The sequence below is a fragment of the Zosterops lateralis genome (assembly GCF_965231275.1).
Source record: "Zosterops lateralis genome assembly, chromosome: 3".
Taxonomy (NCBI): Eukaryota; Metazoa; Chordata; class Aves; order Passeriformes; family Zosteropidae; genus Zosterops; species Zosterops lateralis.
Genome location: NC_139764.1, coordinates 49,967,936 through 49,985,655, shown reverse-complemented (window position 1 = coordinate 49,985,655; position 17,720 = coordinate 49,967,936). Strand labels below are relative to the sequence as shown.

General features: G+C 40.0%; 1 protein-coding gene across 1 annotated transcript in view; it reads right to left on the bottom strand.

Annotated features, from left to right (window-relative positions):
• Positions 1–258: 258 nt before the first annotated feature.
• ARFGEF3 (ARFGEF family member 3) overlaps positions 259–17,720 on the bottom strand; it is a gene marked incomplete at its 5' end in the record, with an annotated part of 85,933 nt that continues 68,471 nt past the window's right edge. The window contains 8 exons of the mRNA XM_083856873.1: positions 259–7,420; positions 8,141–9,371; positions 12,152–12,282; positions 14,601–14,732; positions 15,298–15,400; positions 16,162–16,276; positions 16,802–16,978; positions 17,498–17,626. Of these exons, the coding sequence (XP_083712999.1) occupies positions 7,229–7,420; positions 8,141–9,371; positions 12,152–12,282; positions 14,601–14,732; positions 15,298–15,400; positions 16,162–16,276; positions 16,802–16,978; positions 17,498–17,626 (2,210 nt within the window). The 3' untranslated portion in view covers positions 259–7,228. The remainder of the gene's footprint in view (positions 7,421–8,140; positions 9,372–12,151; positions 12,283–14,600; positions 14,733–15,297; positions 15,401–16,161; positions 16,277–16,801; positions 16,979–17,497; positions 17,627–17,720) is intronic.

Here is a 17,720-nt window from a genome sequence, read left to right as displayed (position 1 = left end):
CATGGCATCTACTTGTACCTTTAACTATCTCAGTAGCTTCATCCTTCACCCCACAAACCCAGACTCTGGCTAGAAGTGTTGTAGGAACAATTTGTCAGTGTTTAGATCTCAGTTACCATCAAAAACAAATAGCAGTTCAGTGTGATTAAATTCCCAAAGTAATCCATGAAAACTGCAGTTCCTGCTTGTACATACCAAGAGTATTTCAGGCTCTTGCTCTGCTCTGTTCCTTTGCTTCATCAGGAACTGCACAATAACTTTCGTTAGACAAAACCAAAGCATAATTTATTTTGCATTTGCATCTTTATTCTACAACACAAGCAACATAAATAGTTCATACTTTTTGTTTTAAAATATTTCCATTTCAGAATTCAGTCAGAATAAAATATACACAAAATACAATTTGCAAGCCAGCTGACAGTGACTGCCCAACCACTGGACACCCAAGGACCATACAAAGCTAGCGGAACAACAGGACATGGTGGACATGGGGAAGTGTTCTTCTAAAGAAGAACAGAAAGGTAGAGGGAGGAAACATGGATGAGACCAAGGAATTGCAGATAGGTATGCACTCAGCAGAAGGTAAACCCAATGTAAGCACTGGTTTTACAAGGTAATTTATAGTCTCTCTTAAGAAGTACTATTGGCTCCTCCTGAATATACAGCTAGAGAGATTAAGTCCTGGGAATCACGTTTTCTGGTAAAATGCTTCCTCTGGCAGCCATCATAATGGAAATAAAATTTGATTTTTTATCTTATTTAATTTTTTAATTTTCAAACAGAAAATACTTGATCTTTGGTGAAATGGAGTGTCCACTCCCTTTGGCTTGCTTTCAGTTCTGGTTGAAGGGCCCATAGAAGTATGTTTGCAGTCTCACAAAAATGACGAAAGGGGAGAAGGGGAAAAGAGGCAGAGAAGAGAAAGTGGAGGGAACTGAAAGAAGGTTCTTGCTGTTATCATTGCACACCTTCAACCTCTTGCTCCCATCTGCTCTAGCAAACAGTGTGCATTACAGGGCTCTGTCACCACCATGCTCTGCCCTTCCTGGCTGTTCTCACTTTGATATTGAGTCATGTCTTTCTCTGCAGAGTGGGGGGCTCAGGAGTCACAGCCTGATTGTGGAGGAGATATTTGTCCCTTGCTTGAACCTGTGTACCTGTGCCTGTCTGCCAGCTCAGCTCTCTTGCTGCAGCTTGCTGCTTGTGGAAGTGTGGCACTTCACCATAGCCCAGATGGACCAAATACATGGACAGGAAACAGGGCCCTGATGCTCCATGGAGGTCAGACAAAATTTATCAAAGTACATAAACTACCTTTTGAAAAGGGGGATGTTGGAGTAAAAGGATTGAATAGATCCTGTTGCCATGTTTCTTAACCAAAAATGCATTCCATAAACTCAGCTCCCTGATTCAATGTGGCAGTGTAGACTATGAAAACCTCAACTTGTGATTTTGCCAAAAATTGGAATTTGAGGGATCTGGTTCCACAGGCGAGCTCATTATTGCATTAATCCAGGATCATACAGCGTAGCTCCACTAATATCCACAGAATTAGGGCATTTCTTCTTCCCTCTGCTTTTAGTTTTCAGCTTGGAGACCTCCGAGCACTAAGTGAAAAGACTGATGCGCACTTAGGCCATGTGTGTTCTCATTTTTTCTTTTTAAACAGCCAGCAATGCATGTTTGGCATAAAACTGTTTGTTTACCATCATATTAGTGTCACATATAAAGAATGTGTTCTGAGGGGAATTAGTGGAAATTACTTATTCCTTGCAATTGTACAACTTCTGGAGTCCCAGGCATGTTGCTGGTGAGGGCTGCTGAGACCCTTTGGTGATATCCCTATCCCTAGATATCCCTAGAAGCTTTGCTCAAATTAGGAGGCTCAGTGAACAGGGATTGCTAGCTGCCACATGCTTTTATCTACATTGCATAACATCCAAAATTTGTGCTTCTGTGCAATGGTAAATTGGTCCTTTACAATAAAAGAAGACAAACTTCTTTTGGTAAATCGATGGTATCATCTTACTTTTTTAACAATTACGGAATGATCAGCAACTGAAAAAAACCTATTTCATGTCATATACCACGATGAGCCCTGTGCACATGTCTGCCCATAAATTACTATGACTGGAGGTATGAGTAAATAGCCTGCTTAGACACCTTAGACATATCTTAGTATAAAAGTGGGGGGAAAAAAGGGAAGCACCTCACTTCTTTGTGAATTAAAAACAATTTAGCACTGAGAAATGGCATTTCTAGAATGGATTGCTGAAGGTGAAAATAGCCAAACCACAGGCACAATTTCCCAACAGGCCTCTATACAGATGAGCTAGGTAAAAAATAAATCACTTTGGCTCGCTGGGTCTGTGCAAAAGTGAGGGTTCTAAGTTATGCAGTATGGTGTTGTGTAGGACTGTGTGCTGGTTCCCATGAATTTTTCAAGCAGGAGGTGTATGAAGGACAGCAGCAGAGAGGGTGACACAAAGAACTTTACAGGACTCCTCCTTTCCTGAGAACTTGTGAACCCGTATGTAGGGATTGAAGGATTCAAGGACTGAGTCCTGAGTATTAAAGAGCCCTAGCTACTCCCACTGATTTTGACAGCTTCAGCACTTTGAGTGTGGGCCCAAGCTGTGAAGAAAGGTATGAAGTGCAGGCAACACATGGAGCTAGACTCTATTTTCTAATTTGCTTGCCACTCAGTTTCATGCCAGTGCTGTGGTGGGCTTTGCAGTGTTGATACAAACACTGAGATGCCACTGTATAAAGTACAGGCGAAGACTGCACATGGTACTTAGACGTGGGGGTTTTATCTTTGGTGAGTGAGGATTTGTCACTGAATTTTACATAAAGGTTTAAGTTTCAAACAAAACTTGAAGCTCAAACTGAAAGGGAAAGGACAAGTCACAAGTGTAAACTGTGCTTGGCCTCGACATGAACAAGCCATAGTACAGAGGGCTTAAATTTTTCATCTGTGATGAGGCAAAAGCGGTGTTGCCTGTGCTGGGAGTTGTACAAGGAAAGTATTGCCCAGGTCTGTGTACATCTTTTCCTAATAATCCTTTCTATATAGTAAATTAAGCCAGTTATTCTCAAATGAGTGCTTATCCTTAGGAGAGTATTATATCTGTATTTTAGCATCATAAAGACATGAAGGCATGTTAACCAAGAGCTACTGATGATAATTCAATGGCTGCTGAATGCTCAGAAAAGGTACCAGAATAACTGTGTTAACCATTGCTGGTGTGACACAATTATGTAACACAGCAGATAAGCATATTACTAATGCAGATAGCTCTCTGAAAACATGCTGAATGCCCAGAATATGGCAGTGATTGGAGCTACAGGTATCTGTACATACATACACATATCAACCATCTCATATGACTGCATACGTTCACAGTACAGAATGAAGTGCAAACATATGCAATGACCTGAGACCATGTAAGTTGGGGTCAAACCCTACCCCTGTTGTGTAGGAAAAGGATTGCTTTCCTGATGAGTGCTCTGCTTTTCTCAGCTTTAAATATTTGCACAGTGATGAGCTATTTCATGTGCTTAAAGGTAGCTGATGCTGGGCAGCAGCAACTTTCTCTGTTAGCAACTGCCTACCAGATTTTAAAATGAGATGTCCTTGCCTCTGCTGGCTGAGGTGGCCCTGAAGAGGGCAGTGTAAATTAGACAAAGGCAGCAGAGGTGCAGCTCTGGTATCTGAGAAGGATGTCAAGCTACCACATCTTCTCTTTTAAAGCATTTCAGTTGAGTAAAATTTACTGGGCAATCATTTTTAAAAACAACTGCCCAGTTCAATAAAAAAGAATCAAGCCCAACTCCTATACAAATTTATGTAACAAAAAAATTAAGGGCAAGAAAAGAGAAGAGTGTGGTCATTAACCAAGGCAAACAGAAAGAGCAAGCTAAGGCTGTAATGCAGAAAGACTGGTTCAGATGTTTGGTTCAACAGTAAAGCTGCCAACACACTGCCATGGATGAAGTTATAGAGCTAACAGTAAGGATCTGAATGGGATACACATGTGACTACACATGTGGATGCAAGGACTACTACCGCTTCTGACTGAGGCGCTTCCCCACTCACAAGGAGAAAGCAGAAAAGCCACTGTGGCATGGACATGTACCTGGACATGACTGAGGTGTGCAGTGTTAGGAATTCTCCTTCTGAAGCTTAGGACAGGCTGATGGCAGTCCCCTTTTCCTGGGACTGTTCTGGCAGGCTTCTCCTATGGGCTAAAACTTTGCTTTATGAGGTCTGAATGTATCATGCTGGCAGTCGTGAGCCATGAAACAGGTCACACAGGCCCTAGGAAATGGTGAATTCACATATTTATTATTCTACTTCTTTGGGACTTACTGATGTCTATAGCTAAACTAGCAGAAAAATTGCTGAGATTCTGATGAACCAACTAATTTTTTTTATGTTTTGAAGGTGCATCAGAAAGCTTCAGCTTCTACATCTCATGGTTGTGGTTACTGAAGTGGCCATGGGCTGCTCCCCTCACCTGGTTTGCATTTTATACACACAAAGAAGAGCAGCACATGCTGAACTTTGCTCTCTAAAGTCTGCTGCTTTGAATATTCCTTCTTCCCTCCGCCTAAGTTACATTTCTGGAATTACTTAAAGTTACTTATGACCTTTTAGGGAGGGGTCTTAATGAGCAGAGGCACTGAAGGTGACAATGGGCACTTAGTGCATAATTTGAAGGACAAAGCTCAGAACAGGCCAACAGCAACATAGCAAATTTACTTGTCCTCATTTTCCAATGTGGTATTTGTAGTGTAAATAGTTACAATTAAATTACATTTCAGGTCAAGATGGTGGCTAATCAGGTAACACTAGGTTAGACTGTGTTCATGGGCTTGAGGGAAGGGGTGGTAATGGTATTGTCACTCCTGAAGTGTTTTGTTTTTTTCTGATTTACAGAAGGATTTTGTATTGCAACCACAATGCAATCATGGTGTTTCCTAGATTCTAGGACCTTTTCTGTAGTCCTGAGTGATTTCACTAGTACTGTTACCAATTTTATTTCCCCTACATAATTTAGGAATTTGCTTTAGTTTTAGATCAGTACAGCAAGGATCTGCATCCATTCAATGCATTTATAATGAAAACCATCAGGGTTGGCTGCTTTGAATATGGTTTATAATTCTAATTTCTGCTGTTGCCTAATTAATGTACTGTTTTAAAAGCAGTTCTGTATAGATGTTAAATAAAAACTTTAACAAAAACCATAATCACACTTTACCTATACCTAAAGCTGTATAAGAAAGACATGGCAACAGAAATCAAACTGTGCTATAACTCTCCCAGATACCACAGCATAATCTAACCTGTCCCTGAGGAAGTACTAAGACTGTTGAGGGAAAATTGACAATTGAAAACATTGTTAAATTAGTAATTCATAAAATCAGTTTAGGTGGTAGAAAATTGTTTTTACAGAAACTTTGTCCTTTAAACAATTTAGCAAAGGGAGCTTTTTCAAGAAAGGGAAACAGCATGACTGGCACTACAGAAAGTTATGGGACAAATACTCCCTGCACAAGACTAGCAGGTGACAAATGGGAAGTAGGCAATGGAGGGAAAAGGCAGGAGGATAGTGTCAGACACTTTGTAAACAAAGCAGCTTGGGAGATGGCTGTTCAGTGGAGCTTCTTGGCTCCCTCTGTTTTTCCAGGTTTAAGATGCCAAAAGCAGTTAGTTGTGCAAAATCCAGGCCTTATATAAAGAGATGATATTTTTAGGATGCTTTGGAGCAGGGACTGAAGCTGTATATTTAGTTGGCATGCATGTTTTAAAAGCCTTGGGAGAACAGCATTAAAGGGTCTCCCAAAATTAAAATCAACTCATTTTCAACAAGTTATCAACAAATCAACAAATGCTATAGCATGAGAGTACAAGATGAAATGTCCCAAGGGCTGTGACATGTGCAGCAAGGTAACCCTTTGCTTTGTATAGTGTGAAAAGCATCACGTATGCATTTGACAACACAATAGTCAATCCTCTGCCTTCTCCTCCCTCTTACTAATAACAGCAAATTGCAATAGTCCCAATAGGAGTGCTGCATGGAGGGAGGATGTACCTCCTTGAGGGTCTGTCCTTTTCTATTCACAGCAACAGACAAGAAATGAGAAACAGGAAATATACCTCCCTTTCAAACCATTTTCCATCGTGCTTCAGCTCCAAGTGGAGTGTAGGCTACATTTAACAAAGCTGATAAGGGCGTTCCTGGCTACAGCAGCTCTACATAAGCAAACACAGATTTCCAGTAGAATAATAGCTGCAGTGGTGCTTAAACTGGAACACTTTACCTCTACTCTGCTTAGTTGAATGCTGGATACTGGCACATGCTGGTATTTGCTGTGGTGTGTCTTCCCTACAGCTTCACAGGAAAGAGCAAAACAAGCTTCCCTTTTGCCCTTAGAAGGAATTAGACATGTGGCAAAATGCTCAGCTGTAGGCATAGGTGAACAGGCAGGCAGGGTGGTGTTGCAGAGAGGGCAGTTTGACAGTGCCATTTCTCTTCAAGCAATACTCCATAAAAGCAATGAAAGGATCAATAGTCTATCCTTGGTTCACCCGTTTTAGACCTAGGATTCTTTAGCTACTTCAAATGTGACTTCAAAGGCTCTTCTTGGAGCAAAATAAATTTCCATTTTCTCTAGTGACTGACACATTTAGTTACTACAATAATCTTTATTTGGCTATCCTCTCTCATGACAATTTTTGAAGGGTAGATATTACCCCAAAAAATGTCACCTTCTTAATTGTCCTGTAGCCCCACCTTTTCACTGACTTGTATTTATTTATTTTCTAAGTTAAATAGGTTTACTGACCTGGTTTGACATCCACAAGACAGTTGCACTCACAGCTAATTTCAAGTGTGAAGTTCTGCTGCAGTTTCTGGTGGCTCCCACTGCTGCAAATTTGAATTAAAATGAAGGCTATGAAATGTATCACCTCTTCTGGTAGGAGCCTGACTTATGGACAGGTTCTGAGCTCTGGGGTCATGCCAAATCCTCTAAACAGACTCATGCTTTGCCTCCTTTGCTAGTGTGAGTGAGGGACACACAATCTCAGATGGAAAGACAATAAAAATTGACAATTGTTTCTTAATTTATCACCAGCGAACAGGCAATTAATGAACCCCAAGTACTTCTTTGCTGTATACCTTGAATGTCTTCTGCCCTTTGGAAGAGAGCACAGCTTGGTTTAAATGATGATATCGTAAACTCGGCCCACTCTTCCCAGCCATTCCCGCACTGCCTGGCGGACACGGATATCTGTCACATGGCAAGTCAGCTGGCTGATACAGGGAAACACTGCTGGCTGCAGGGCTGTGAAAGTTTGATCTGGCAGAGCCTGAATCTGGTTGAGAACTGTCAGCACCATGTTGGTCCATGCCTACAAAGAAATTGGATTAAAAAAAAAGTCTTTAGAACACCTTTCTAAATAGATGAGCCTAGTGGTTGAGACAGAAAATAAGGTATTTGGTGGTTGCAGACTCATGAAGCAGACTGAGTAATACCAGCATATTTATTTAATGTCCACTGTGTCTTCCTAAATCACATTCAGTAGTAAGTCATTATTTGACTTTGTATTGCAGATATCATGCTCATCCCTTCCTTTTTTTGTCCCACAGTGAACAAAATCTGTCAGATTTGATGCTTTCACTGATTTGTTCGCTTGGACATGCAAACAGCAAGCTTCTTTTTAGCAAAAGAACCCATTATTTTTCTCTGGAATTAAAAAAAAAAACAAACCACAAAGGCAGTGTGACAAGCAGCATGGAATTTTCAAAAGCCTGCCCCCAGCAGTAAGCAATGAGTTTGCTGTAGGTTGTCAGTTCTCAGGATTAAGGACAGCTTTGGCCCCAGTCATAGAAGCACTCTTGAAAGCTAAACGAGTATATCCCTGATGACACTGTCCTGAAGACTGACTTTCTTTTAAGAGGACAGAATCAGGTTTTTATTAATTCTAGCTCCTGAAAGATTCAGGCCTCATCATGAGGACTTAGTTATAAAATACAATATTTAATGAAAAAGATAATAGTAATGTAATAAAATGTATAGGTATCTTTTTATTTATTGCTGTTATTATTAGCCTTCTACAAGAATGTCCTACCTGTATCTGGGCCTCTGCATCCCTAATAGATATATTCAGGGAGCTGACTGTGGACCCCGAACGGGGCCTCTTCTCTTGTCTCAAGATCTCTGGACCAGCACTGAATGAATGCCTCATCTGACCTTGATCTAGAAGATGTTGTGGCCGCTGGAGTACAGGTGAGTCTGGCCCTCTTGAACCCAGGAGTTCCCCTTTCTTTTCCACTTTGACCTCTTTGGAGAAGGATGTCATAGCCTGTTGCTGCTTTCTCTTCTTGTATTCTGTCATAAATTTGGAGATGGTTTTGTCAGTGGCTATGGTGTATATTTTGTTGCCAGCACTCTCCCACCATTCTTTTTTCTTGGTTTGTTCTTTTTTCTCTGGTTTAGGACTCAGGGGTGAGGGTAGCAGCAATATTTCTCCACTGCCTCCTCGAGGTGTCAAGCTTTCTCCCAGTTGGTCCCTGATTTGACTTCGGTCATCTTCTGATGGTGTGTCCTTTCCAGATAGCCCTCCAGTTGATGGGGTGGAGGTTTCTGAGTGAAAAGATGGTAAAATGAAGAAAGAGTCGCCTTTGAACACTGGAGGCTCCTCTACATTATTCTCCAGGTCCAGATGCATTTGGATGTAATTGTTGCACAGTTCCATGCAGAGCTTGTGAAGCCGCTTGATCAGCCATCCCCAGTCTGCATTGCTGACAGGCTGGACGCTCAAAGATGGGATTCGAGCCCTCCACTGCCTCTTCTCCTTCCCTCGTGGGGGACTAACCTGGGCAGTTTCTTCAAAAATGTCTTCATCTTCTGAAGAACACTGCTGTGATGAGTCTGTGCTTCTCTCATCATCTTCAAAGAGGATCTTTTTCACTTGCTCTGCAGTGATGTTCTCCTGGTTTGTCAGGATTGCACAAACCAAGGCGTGGAAGTAGATGTTGAAGCTCATTGCTGACTGGCGATACAAATTGGCAGCTCCACTAATGCCAGACACTTTTTTCAACAAACACTTCAGCCCAGGTCTGGTGTCAAACTCCCTGGCTGTTCTGTAGGAGTCCAGGAGTAAGTCAAAGATGACAGCCAGGTTTTGCATGGAGATGTACCTGAGAAAACCAGCCAACTTGTTTTCTGGTACTTGTATTGCCATTTTCTCTTCCAAGTTAGAAGGGCCTTTCACAAATTCCTCCAGTAAGATGTCATATAAATTCTGGAGCAGCACTTGGTGGGACAGCAAGCTCACCACTATCGTCCTGAAAGGAATACTTGGTAAACCAAGCATGGGAAGGAAAAAATAATAGAATATTAACATGGTGCATTGTGCTTGTACTAGGAATAGAAGCACACACAGATATTTCAGCCTGCTATAACTGGGGAATTTATTAACACACAAATTATTCCTCCACCAACAACCAAGGTCAAACAACCTTTATTTTGCCATAACAAATTCAGGCCAAAATTAGTTTACTACTCAGTTTCTATTTCCACTAATGCTCAGGAGTACTTCTTTTAAATAAACCATGAAGAGGTATCCAACCAATAAAGAAACATGTACAGAAACATCAGCAGTGCAATGCAGCATGCAAAGAAGCTGAAGTCTGGCTGAAGGCACTGCTTGCTCCTAAGACTTCTACTTGAACACTGAGAGCCTAGCATGGAAATAGCTATTCCTAACCCTGTTCCTCACATATGATACTGGGTGATTCTTAGCTGTGCTCCTGTTACAGAGATGCTGGGAGCTGTTTTAGCTCTCACTGACTTTTGATTTGCACAGGGGACACAGGAATGGCAAAAGCCTCTGACCAAAGTTTTCAGGTCTTTCACCATTAAATAACATTGAGGGGAGCAAGGCTTCGAAGAAAGAGAGGATTGTTGTTTGGTATCTCATGGATTTCAAATTATAAACTGTTAAAACTATCTTAAGGTCTTTTTAAAAGGTCTTTATGTAAGATTACAGGGCAATGTTTTAAATGGAGCTGATGCACATAATAATACTTGCTTTAATACGATGGGTCAAGTTTTAATTAGCACAGCTATCAAGCAAGGAAGAGATTTTTCAGTTTGCTTGCAATACTGAAGTTTTAGGTCTATGTCAAATCAAATCTTCATGTAACATGAGAAGTTCAGTTGTAGACCTTTGACTTTTTTTGTTGCAAAAATTCGTTAAGCAACTTTCAAAAGTGTTTGGGAATACCAAGACAAAAAGCCAATTTTTTTTTGGAGAAATCCTATCAAAACACAATTTTGAGAATACAACATTTAAAGAAAGTTCAGACAAAACTGTTCTTCAGTTACATTCCCTGTGTCAGTTTGCCTATCATGACACAACTGTCAGTGCTGATACATCAGTAAAATTTAGTAGTATTATTATTTGACAGTGATAAAATGTTGATGGTTAGCATATACACTTGAGCTCTTTATGGGGAAGTAGTTTTCTGCTGTAAAAATCATTAGAGGTGCTGACTCAGAAAAGATCTTAAGAGCATATATGAAGTTAAATGAGGGCTTGCAATGATTTCAAGCAACTAATCCTGTTCCAAAAGCAGGGACAGGAATGAAGGAGAATTGCTTTCCTTGTAATAGCCAAAAAAGCAATTTACAAGGACAGAGTAAAGTACTGTCAATCCCAAAAGAAACTGGTAGAGAACTACAAGTGAAAACGTAATGCCAAAGCTGGTTAAGGATAGTATTTTCTTATTCTGCTCAAAGTTTCACACTGAAATATATGATTACTTTTTAGGAAGAAGAAAAGCTCCCTTACCCCAGCTTCCTGTGAAACGATGCAGCATTAAGGAAACAAAACCAAAAGGGAGAAGTGAAACCCTGCCAAGGTTAAAGTAAACTTTGGAAAGGCCACATTTACTATCATGCATGATTGCCCTATTACCGCACTGCTGTAGCAAATAATATGAAAATGGTGGCACAGTCACTTGTCAGCTGTGTTTTGGTGAAAAAAATGAGTATTGCTGAGATAACACTTGGCTATGGGCACATACAACTTTAGCAGTTGGTTGGACAAAGCGCAGTGTGAGAGCATTCAGAGTTTGTATTAATTGCAAGCTTTATTTATTTGTTTAAAGACAAGCAAAACCCTTGCTACCCTTACAAACTCAGCCTGTTAGATTACATGGCCTTACATGCTATGAGAGGTGACTATTCCAGTCTTTTGCTTTCCATTCATTGTAACAAGAAGAATGACCAGCTGGCCTTCAGATAGATAGATATTTTCCCCTATAAAGGAAGGGTTTAACCTGTGATCTCAAGCTTTCTTTGTCTGTGTGCAGGGCTCTGTTCTCTGATGGTGAGGCAACAGAGCACCTGCTCTTGGGGGAAAACTGTACAGTAGTGTAAGAATAGAGACATCTTGCATGGTCTTTCTTCCTGTTCATCCAAAGAAGGAACATCACATTTTGTCCCCTTCTTGCAAGCAGTAGTTTAGATTTGAATGATATAAAACCATGTTTGGTATCTCATAAAAGACAATTTCATGCCATTACATACCTTGCAATACAAACACAAACCCTGAATGCAGAATTCTGATTCTTGGCCCAAATGATGGTACAGCAGTTGTTTAAACAGCCAAGTGCAAGCAAAAGGAAATATTCTTTCACAGGATCAGACTGTAGTGCAAATAGTTGAATTTCTCAGGTGGTAACGTAACAGAAAGACATCCACAAAAATAATGTGCCAAGCAAAAACAATGTTCCCTAGCTCAACATTGACAGCTTTGCAGATTTGGATGTGGTCTCTTCAGTTTATAATGCCTCAGTTTATCCATTACCTTTTTCTACCTTCTTAACCAAGTAATACTGAATTTAAAAGACCCTTAGTGAAGCAGACATTGCATTTCCTAGGTATCATTAAAAATGCAACAGTGTCACAAAACCTAATTTGAGCAGTGTATTTGTTTTTGTTGATGAGCCCTATGGAGAGGTATAATTTACCAGGCTCAGTTCACAGCTCTTCCTGTTTTTATCTTATTTTATCTACCAATATTTTTATCTTGCTTTTAGTGACACAGTGTCTCCCTTGGAAGATATTTTACCTTCTCTGGTTATGCCCATTTGGTTTCTTATCTGGTGGCAGGTCAATGATGAGCACACACGACTGGGCATGTTCAAACCCTTCCTTGTTGCTAGGGGTTTTAGGGGAGCACTGAGTCTCCAGCATGAAGACCTAGAAAATAATAAGTTACATAAAAAAATCAGTTTAGCACTTGCAGTGGGTCTGGGGTGGGGGGGGAGAGGCTGGGGATAGGATCCCCTGCAGAGTGAAATATCTGTCATACTGATTTTTTTTACAGTGATAGAGAGGTATCCCCCCCAGGCAGACCTATCCTGAAAGTCCTGAAAGATACTACTTTGGTGTAACAGCAATGGGCTACCTCCAGACATCCAGCAGGGTGCAGGGCAAAGGACAGGCATATTTTTCTTTGAACCTGTATAAGGCATAACTCCAAATGCCAAACTAAGCTTTCTGATGGCTGTATGCTTCTATCTGAAAGTACCACGTACAGTGGAGACAAGAACCCGTTTGCACAGTTAGCCAGTTGCACCTAGAAAAGTTGGTTGTTGGAAGGATTATTTTCAGCCATGAAGATACAACAGACACCTAATATGCAATCCTTTGGGGGTGTGTTGTGGTTTAACCACAGACAGCAACTAAATACCAAGCAGCCACAAACTCACCACACCCCCCACCCCATCCCTCTCAAGGATGATGAGGGGAATCAGGGAAAAAAAGATAAACCCCATGGGTTGATATAGGAACAGTTTAATAATTTAAATAAAAGACAGTAATATCAACCACCACCACAAAAAGGGAGGCAACAAACCCCTCCTCCCCAAAAAAAACTCAAACAAACAAACAAGCCAAAAACAAACAAACAAAAATCCAACAAAAAGCAAAAAACCAACCAACCAACCAACCAACCAAAAACAAAACAAAACAAAACAAAACAAAACAAAACAAAACAAAACAAAAAGAGAGAGAGAGAAATAAAACTTGCATAGTACAGTTGCTCATCACGCAATGACTGATGCAGAGTCTGTTCTGGAGCAGCCCCTGCCAGACAACTCCCCTCATTTACATACTGAGTATGACACTCTGTGGTAGGGGATATCCCTCTGGCCAGTCTCCATCAGCTGTCCTGGCTATGGTCCCCCCCAGGCTTCTCATGCACCTCCTTACTAGCAGAGGATGGAAAACTAAATGGTCCTTGACTTAATGTAAGCATTATTCAGCAACAACTAGAACATCAGTGTGCTATCAACATTATTCTCAATTAAATTCAAACCACAGCACTCTACCAACTAGTAGGATGAAAATTAACTCCATCCCAGCAACAACTCTCAATTGCTATAGCTTTGTTTTGTAGCTTCATAGTTGTGGCAAATCCTCACTGAGGAGGACTCAGAGAGTGCCACTGATGTTGTCTGCAAGAAAAGTATGAACGCTACATTCCCTGCTTTCTTGAGTTCTGCATCCTTAAAGCTTAATTTAAAACACATTTTCTAGTCAAACAATGTCTGCCACTACAACATTATTTGCGATCACCAGTCCTGGTCTGCATGTCTCAGATTTTCAAGCAGCATCAGAGTATGATTTATCAAGTCAGAAATTGACACCAAACATCTGCTGGCTGTTTAAATCTATCTGCTTTCCCATGCTGAAAATGTCATATAGTATTTACAGTTTTATGGTACCCTCCAGGTCATTAAGTTCAGTCTGCTGTATTTCAAAGAACTTGTTTCATATAACCACTTTCATAGAATGAATAACCTTCATTGTAGTCAAAAGGACCCTAAGAAGGCTGTTTCCAAGTTTGCTCTGCTGATTCTGATTAAGAGTTAGCGAATCATTTGTTAAATGTCAGCATTATCCTCTAGTTCCCAGCAACCCTTTTTCTTCTTTGCAATCTATACCTAGGTATTTATAGAAAAAATTGCTTTGATAGGTTAATCAAAACTTGTTTTCCTATTTTCATATCACCATCTCTGCTCCAGTGCAATTTTTGTCCTTTGAATTTATCATTCTTTAACAGAGTATTCAGAAATCTATGTGACATTCTTGATGAGGATTCACAGAGATACCACTATTTCCCTTTCTCTATTGGAAACATTTCTGATGTACACCAACCATACATCACATCTGATGTATGCTAACCTGGCAATTTTTAAAATAACATTTCAGAGTAGACTCATTGTCAGTCTTCTTTAGACATCTTACTCATACATTTTTTTCCCACTCTAGGCATTGCAAATTCCTATTTACAGGGCAACAGGTTTTTTTTGTTGTTAGTTTTTTGTTTATTTTTTCCTGGTTTTTGTTAATTTTTTCTGAATACTACTTTTAGACAATTTGTGTTAGCCTGGTGATGAGAAAGTCTTTGACTGTAGGGTTTGTGAGGAAGATGATGGAAAAAATACACCTTTGTAAAGAAAAGCTCCACGTTTAAAAGGTTTTCTGAGTTCCCCTGAAACATCTGTCAGTACCTGTTGTGCCATGGCTCTAATTCTCCAGTACTCAGCTTCAGCACTTGGCGAGAGGGAGGGGGCTGCCACCTTCACTTCACAGGCATCTCCACTAAAGCTTTCAGTGCCACTGTGGAAATAGCCCAACAGGTTCTATAGAGAGACACAACATAAGAGTTTCACTGTGCGTTAAACAAATGACTGTAGCCATGTCCAGTCTGTTTGTGTGAAATACAAGATTCAGTGTGACCTTTCTCATTCCTACCAGCTGGTCACCTGCCATCTAGCAATTAATATATCCAGTATAAAGGCAGCTTCTTATGGATGCTGGTCTGCAAAGTCTTCACAGGATTTTTTGTTTACAAAACAGACACTGAATTGAAAACTAGTCTATATGGAGCATGCAGCAACAGCAAAGCAACATCTTCTTCTACATAGTTTTTGTAAATCCAGAGGCAGAAATGGATCAAAAGGGAAATTTTAGCCTATTGAACTCTTCTGATTTCATAGTGGCAAAGCCAATTTAAAATAACTGTAAGCTTGAACTGTAAGCAACTAGTGTTGTCTGTACAACTGTTGTCAGTTTAGAAAAACTGATTTCAATCTCCATTGTTGATCCAACATGTTTAATTGTGAATTGACAAATTGACGACTTGTCAAAAGTTAGTGCATCCACTATGTGATTATATTTTGACTGACAGCAAAACGGCAGTTTTACCTTTACTGGCTCCAGTGTGGCAGAGAATGCATCCTGCAAGGCACAACATGCAAGCCTCCACATCTCTTCAGTAAAAACAGGCCCTGCTGTCACCAACACATACCTGCAAGGACACAGGAAAATGTTACCATGTTCAAGAAGGAACTAGACAATTCTTCCTTATGAATGGAGGACGTTGAAAATTCCCATCTTTGGAAGTATCCAAGGCCAAGCTAGATGGGGCACTGAACAACTTGGTCTATGCAGTGGAAAGCGTTTCTGCCCATGGCAGGGGAGTTGAGACTAAGTGATCTTTAAGGTCCCTTCCAACCCAAACCATTCTATGATTCTGTGAAAACAAAACAAAAGGCTTACTTAGTAGCTAGCTAATGTTATCCAATCTCCTCAGTTGTCACTCTGACCTAGTTTTGTAATTACAGTTTTGACTATTTTTTCTCCTTTCCTTTTCCTTTTTAAGTAGACATGTTGCCACAAGAATCACACACTGTGTAACTGTATAAATGCAGCCCTTATTTTGATTATGACTATAATAACCTGAAGACTGTGAAAGGTTCTAATTACCTCCAAAGACCTGTGAAGACCCTTTTTCTTAAGGATCAATTATTGACTAGCTATATATAAGTAACATGCAAGTGCTTTTTTTGGGAATCATACACATAGTATTGCCTAAAATCACAGGTTCTGAAGCACACTGAAAAGAGCAAGAAAAGGTTAATAAGTCTAAAATTCATTATTCAACTAAAAAGAGCTAAGATGTATTGTAGACTTCTTCTGAGATGTTAACCAACTTATCAGACCACAAGTTCTTCAAAGACATAGACATCTTTTTTGAATAAAATGCTAAGAGTGAACAGATTGTGTTACCTGATACAGGAGCAGCCAACTCTGGAAATAATTTCTGTTGGTTCTGCTACACAGGCTACCAGCAACTTGAAAAGATCTTTCAACATATTATTGATCATATTTTCATAACCAATATCTATAAGGAAGAAACACAGACTGGTTTTAACATCATTGCCTTTTCATTATTATTAGAGATAAACGGTCTTGCTACACTTACTGATATTCAGAGAATTTGCAAAACCAAATGCTTTTTATGCAGCTATTGAAACATTCATCGCATCAAGCTGAAATAAGAACAATCCTTTTTAAGTTAACAATATAAAATGTCTGGACTGAAGTGGTACAGGAGAAATTATCTTATATCCTGTTTCTGATATTCTAGTTCCTTGTGATCAAAAAGTCTTTGTATCTTCTTTTGGGAAGTATACTAAAGATGATGATCTTTTAATTTTGATCTGAGAAGGAGCCTGGTCTAAATAACTTCCATAAGTTTCTTACAACTTTTTCCCCATAATTCTAAACCCTATAAAGAAAAAAAAATCCTGATCAGAAATTTTATCCTCCTGTTTTGTGCTTGAGCAACCAAAAAGCAATGAAACCACCTCCACAAGTGGAGTAACATGCCACTGATGACAGTAGATGTGACACTACAGTGACATACCTGAGTGTATGAAATTCTGAATGTGCTCCACTACAAGTTCACTGGAGAGGCCAATGGCATGCTTGAAATTAGAAGATGCCACATCCCAGTAAGAATGGTCACCATGGCTGCGATGGAGCCAGAGAGACATCGTGGGAAGAAGAAGATGTACAACTGCATAAATGCCAAATCCTGGTCCTTAAAATAAACACAACAATGGTTGTATATACTTGCTTACAAAGCCTACATGCTCAGTAAATTTGCTAACTTGTTCCAAGCTGAAGCCTGAGGTAATGCTGAGGGAAAGAGGTTCTGCAACTTTTTGTGGGATGAAAGTGGCAAAATATTTTGGATGTAGTTATGAAGTACATTTAGCAAACTGTTTACCTGCAGTCTTTCACAGCAGATCTGCGGAACCATGTAATTTTCTCTTTCTATTTCCTAGACATGAAGCAAACATTTTCTGTGGCTAGGACATTGATAGAGTACCACACCTCTTTATGGTGCAATGTTCAATGTACTCTTACAAGATGTCTTTTGTCAACAGAATGATGGACTAACTAGAACAACTTACCAGCTCTGAGAAAATCCCTTTCTAGTAGACAATGTCTCTGTGCAGCTTTAACACAAGTAAAATACTTTACAGAAATGGCTTAGGAGTCTAAAAGTTTTGGCTAGGACTCCACTAGCTCACATTTTATCAAGTCATTTCATTACCAGGTGTCTTGGCAACGTCCCTCAGCAACTCAAAGAGCAGATCCAAAGTAGGAGGCTGGTGCTGACGGGGACAGTTGGATATGGCAGTTGTTAATTCTTCCAGCAGAATAATCCAGACATTGATAAGGCCTACAAACAAGAAAGAAAGATTAAAAACCCTGAATAAGATACTGCTTGACACAGGTGAAACTTGCTCTCAGAAATGAAGGAAATTAATAAATTA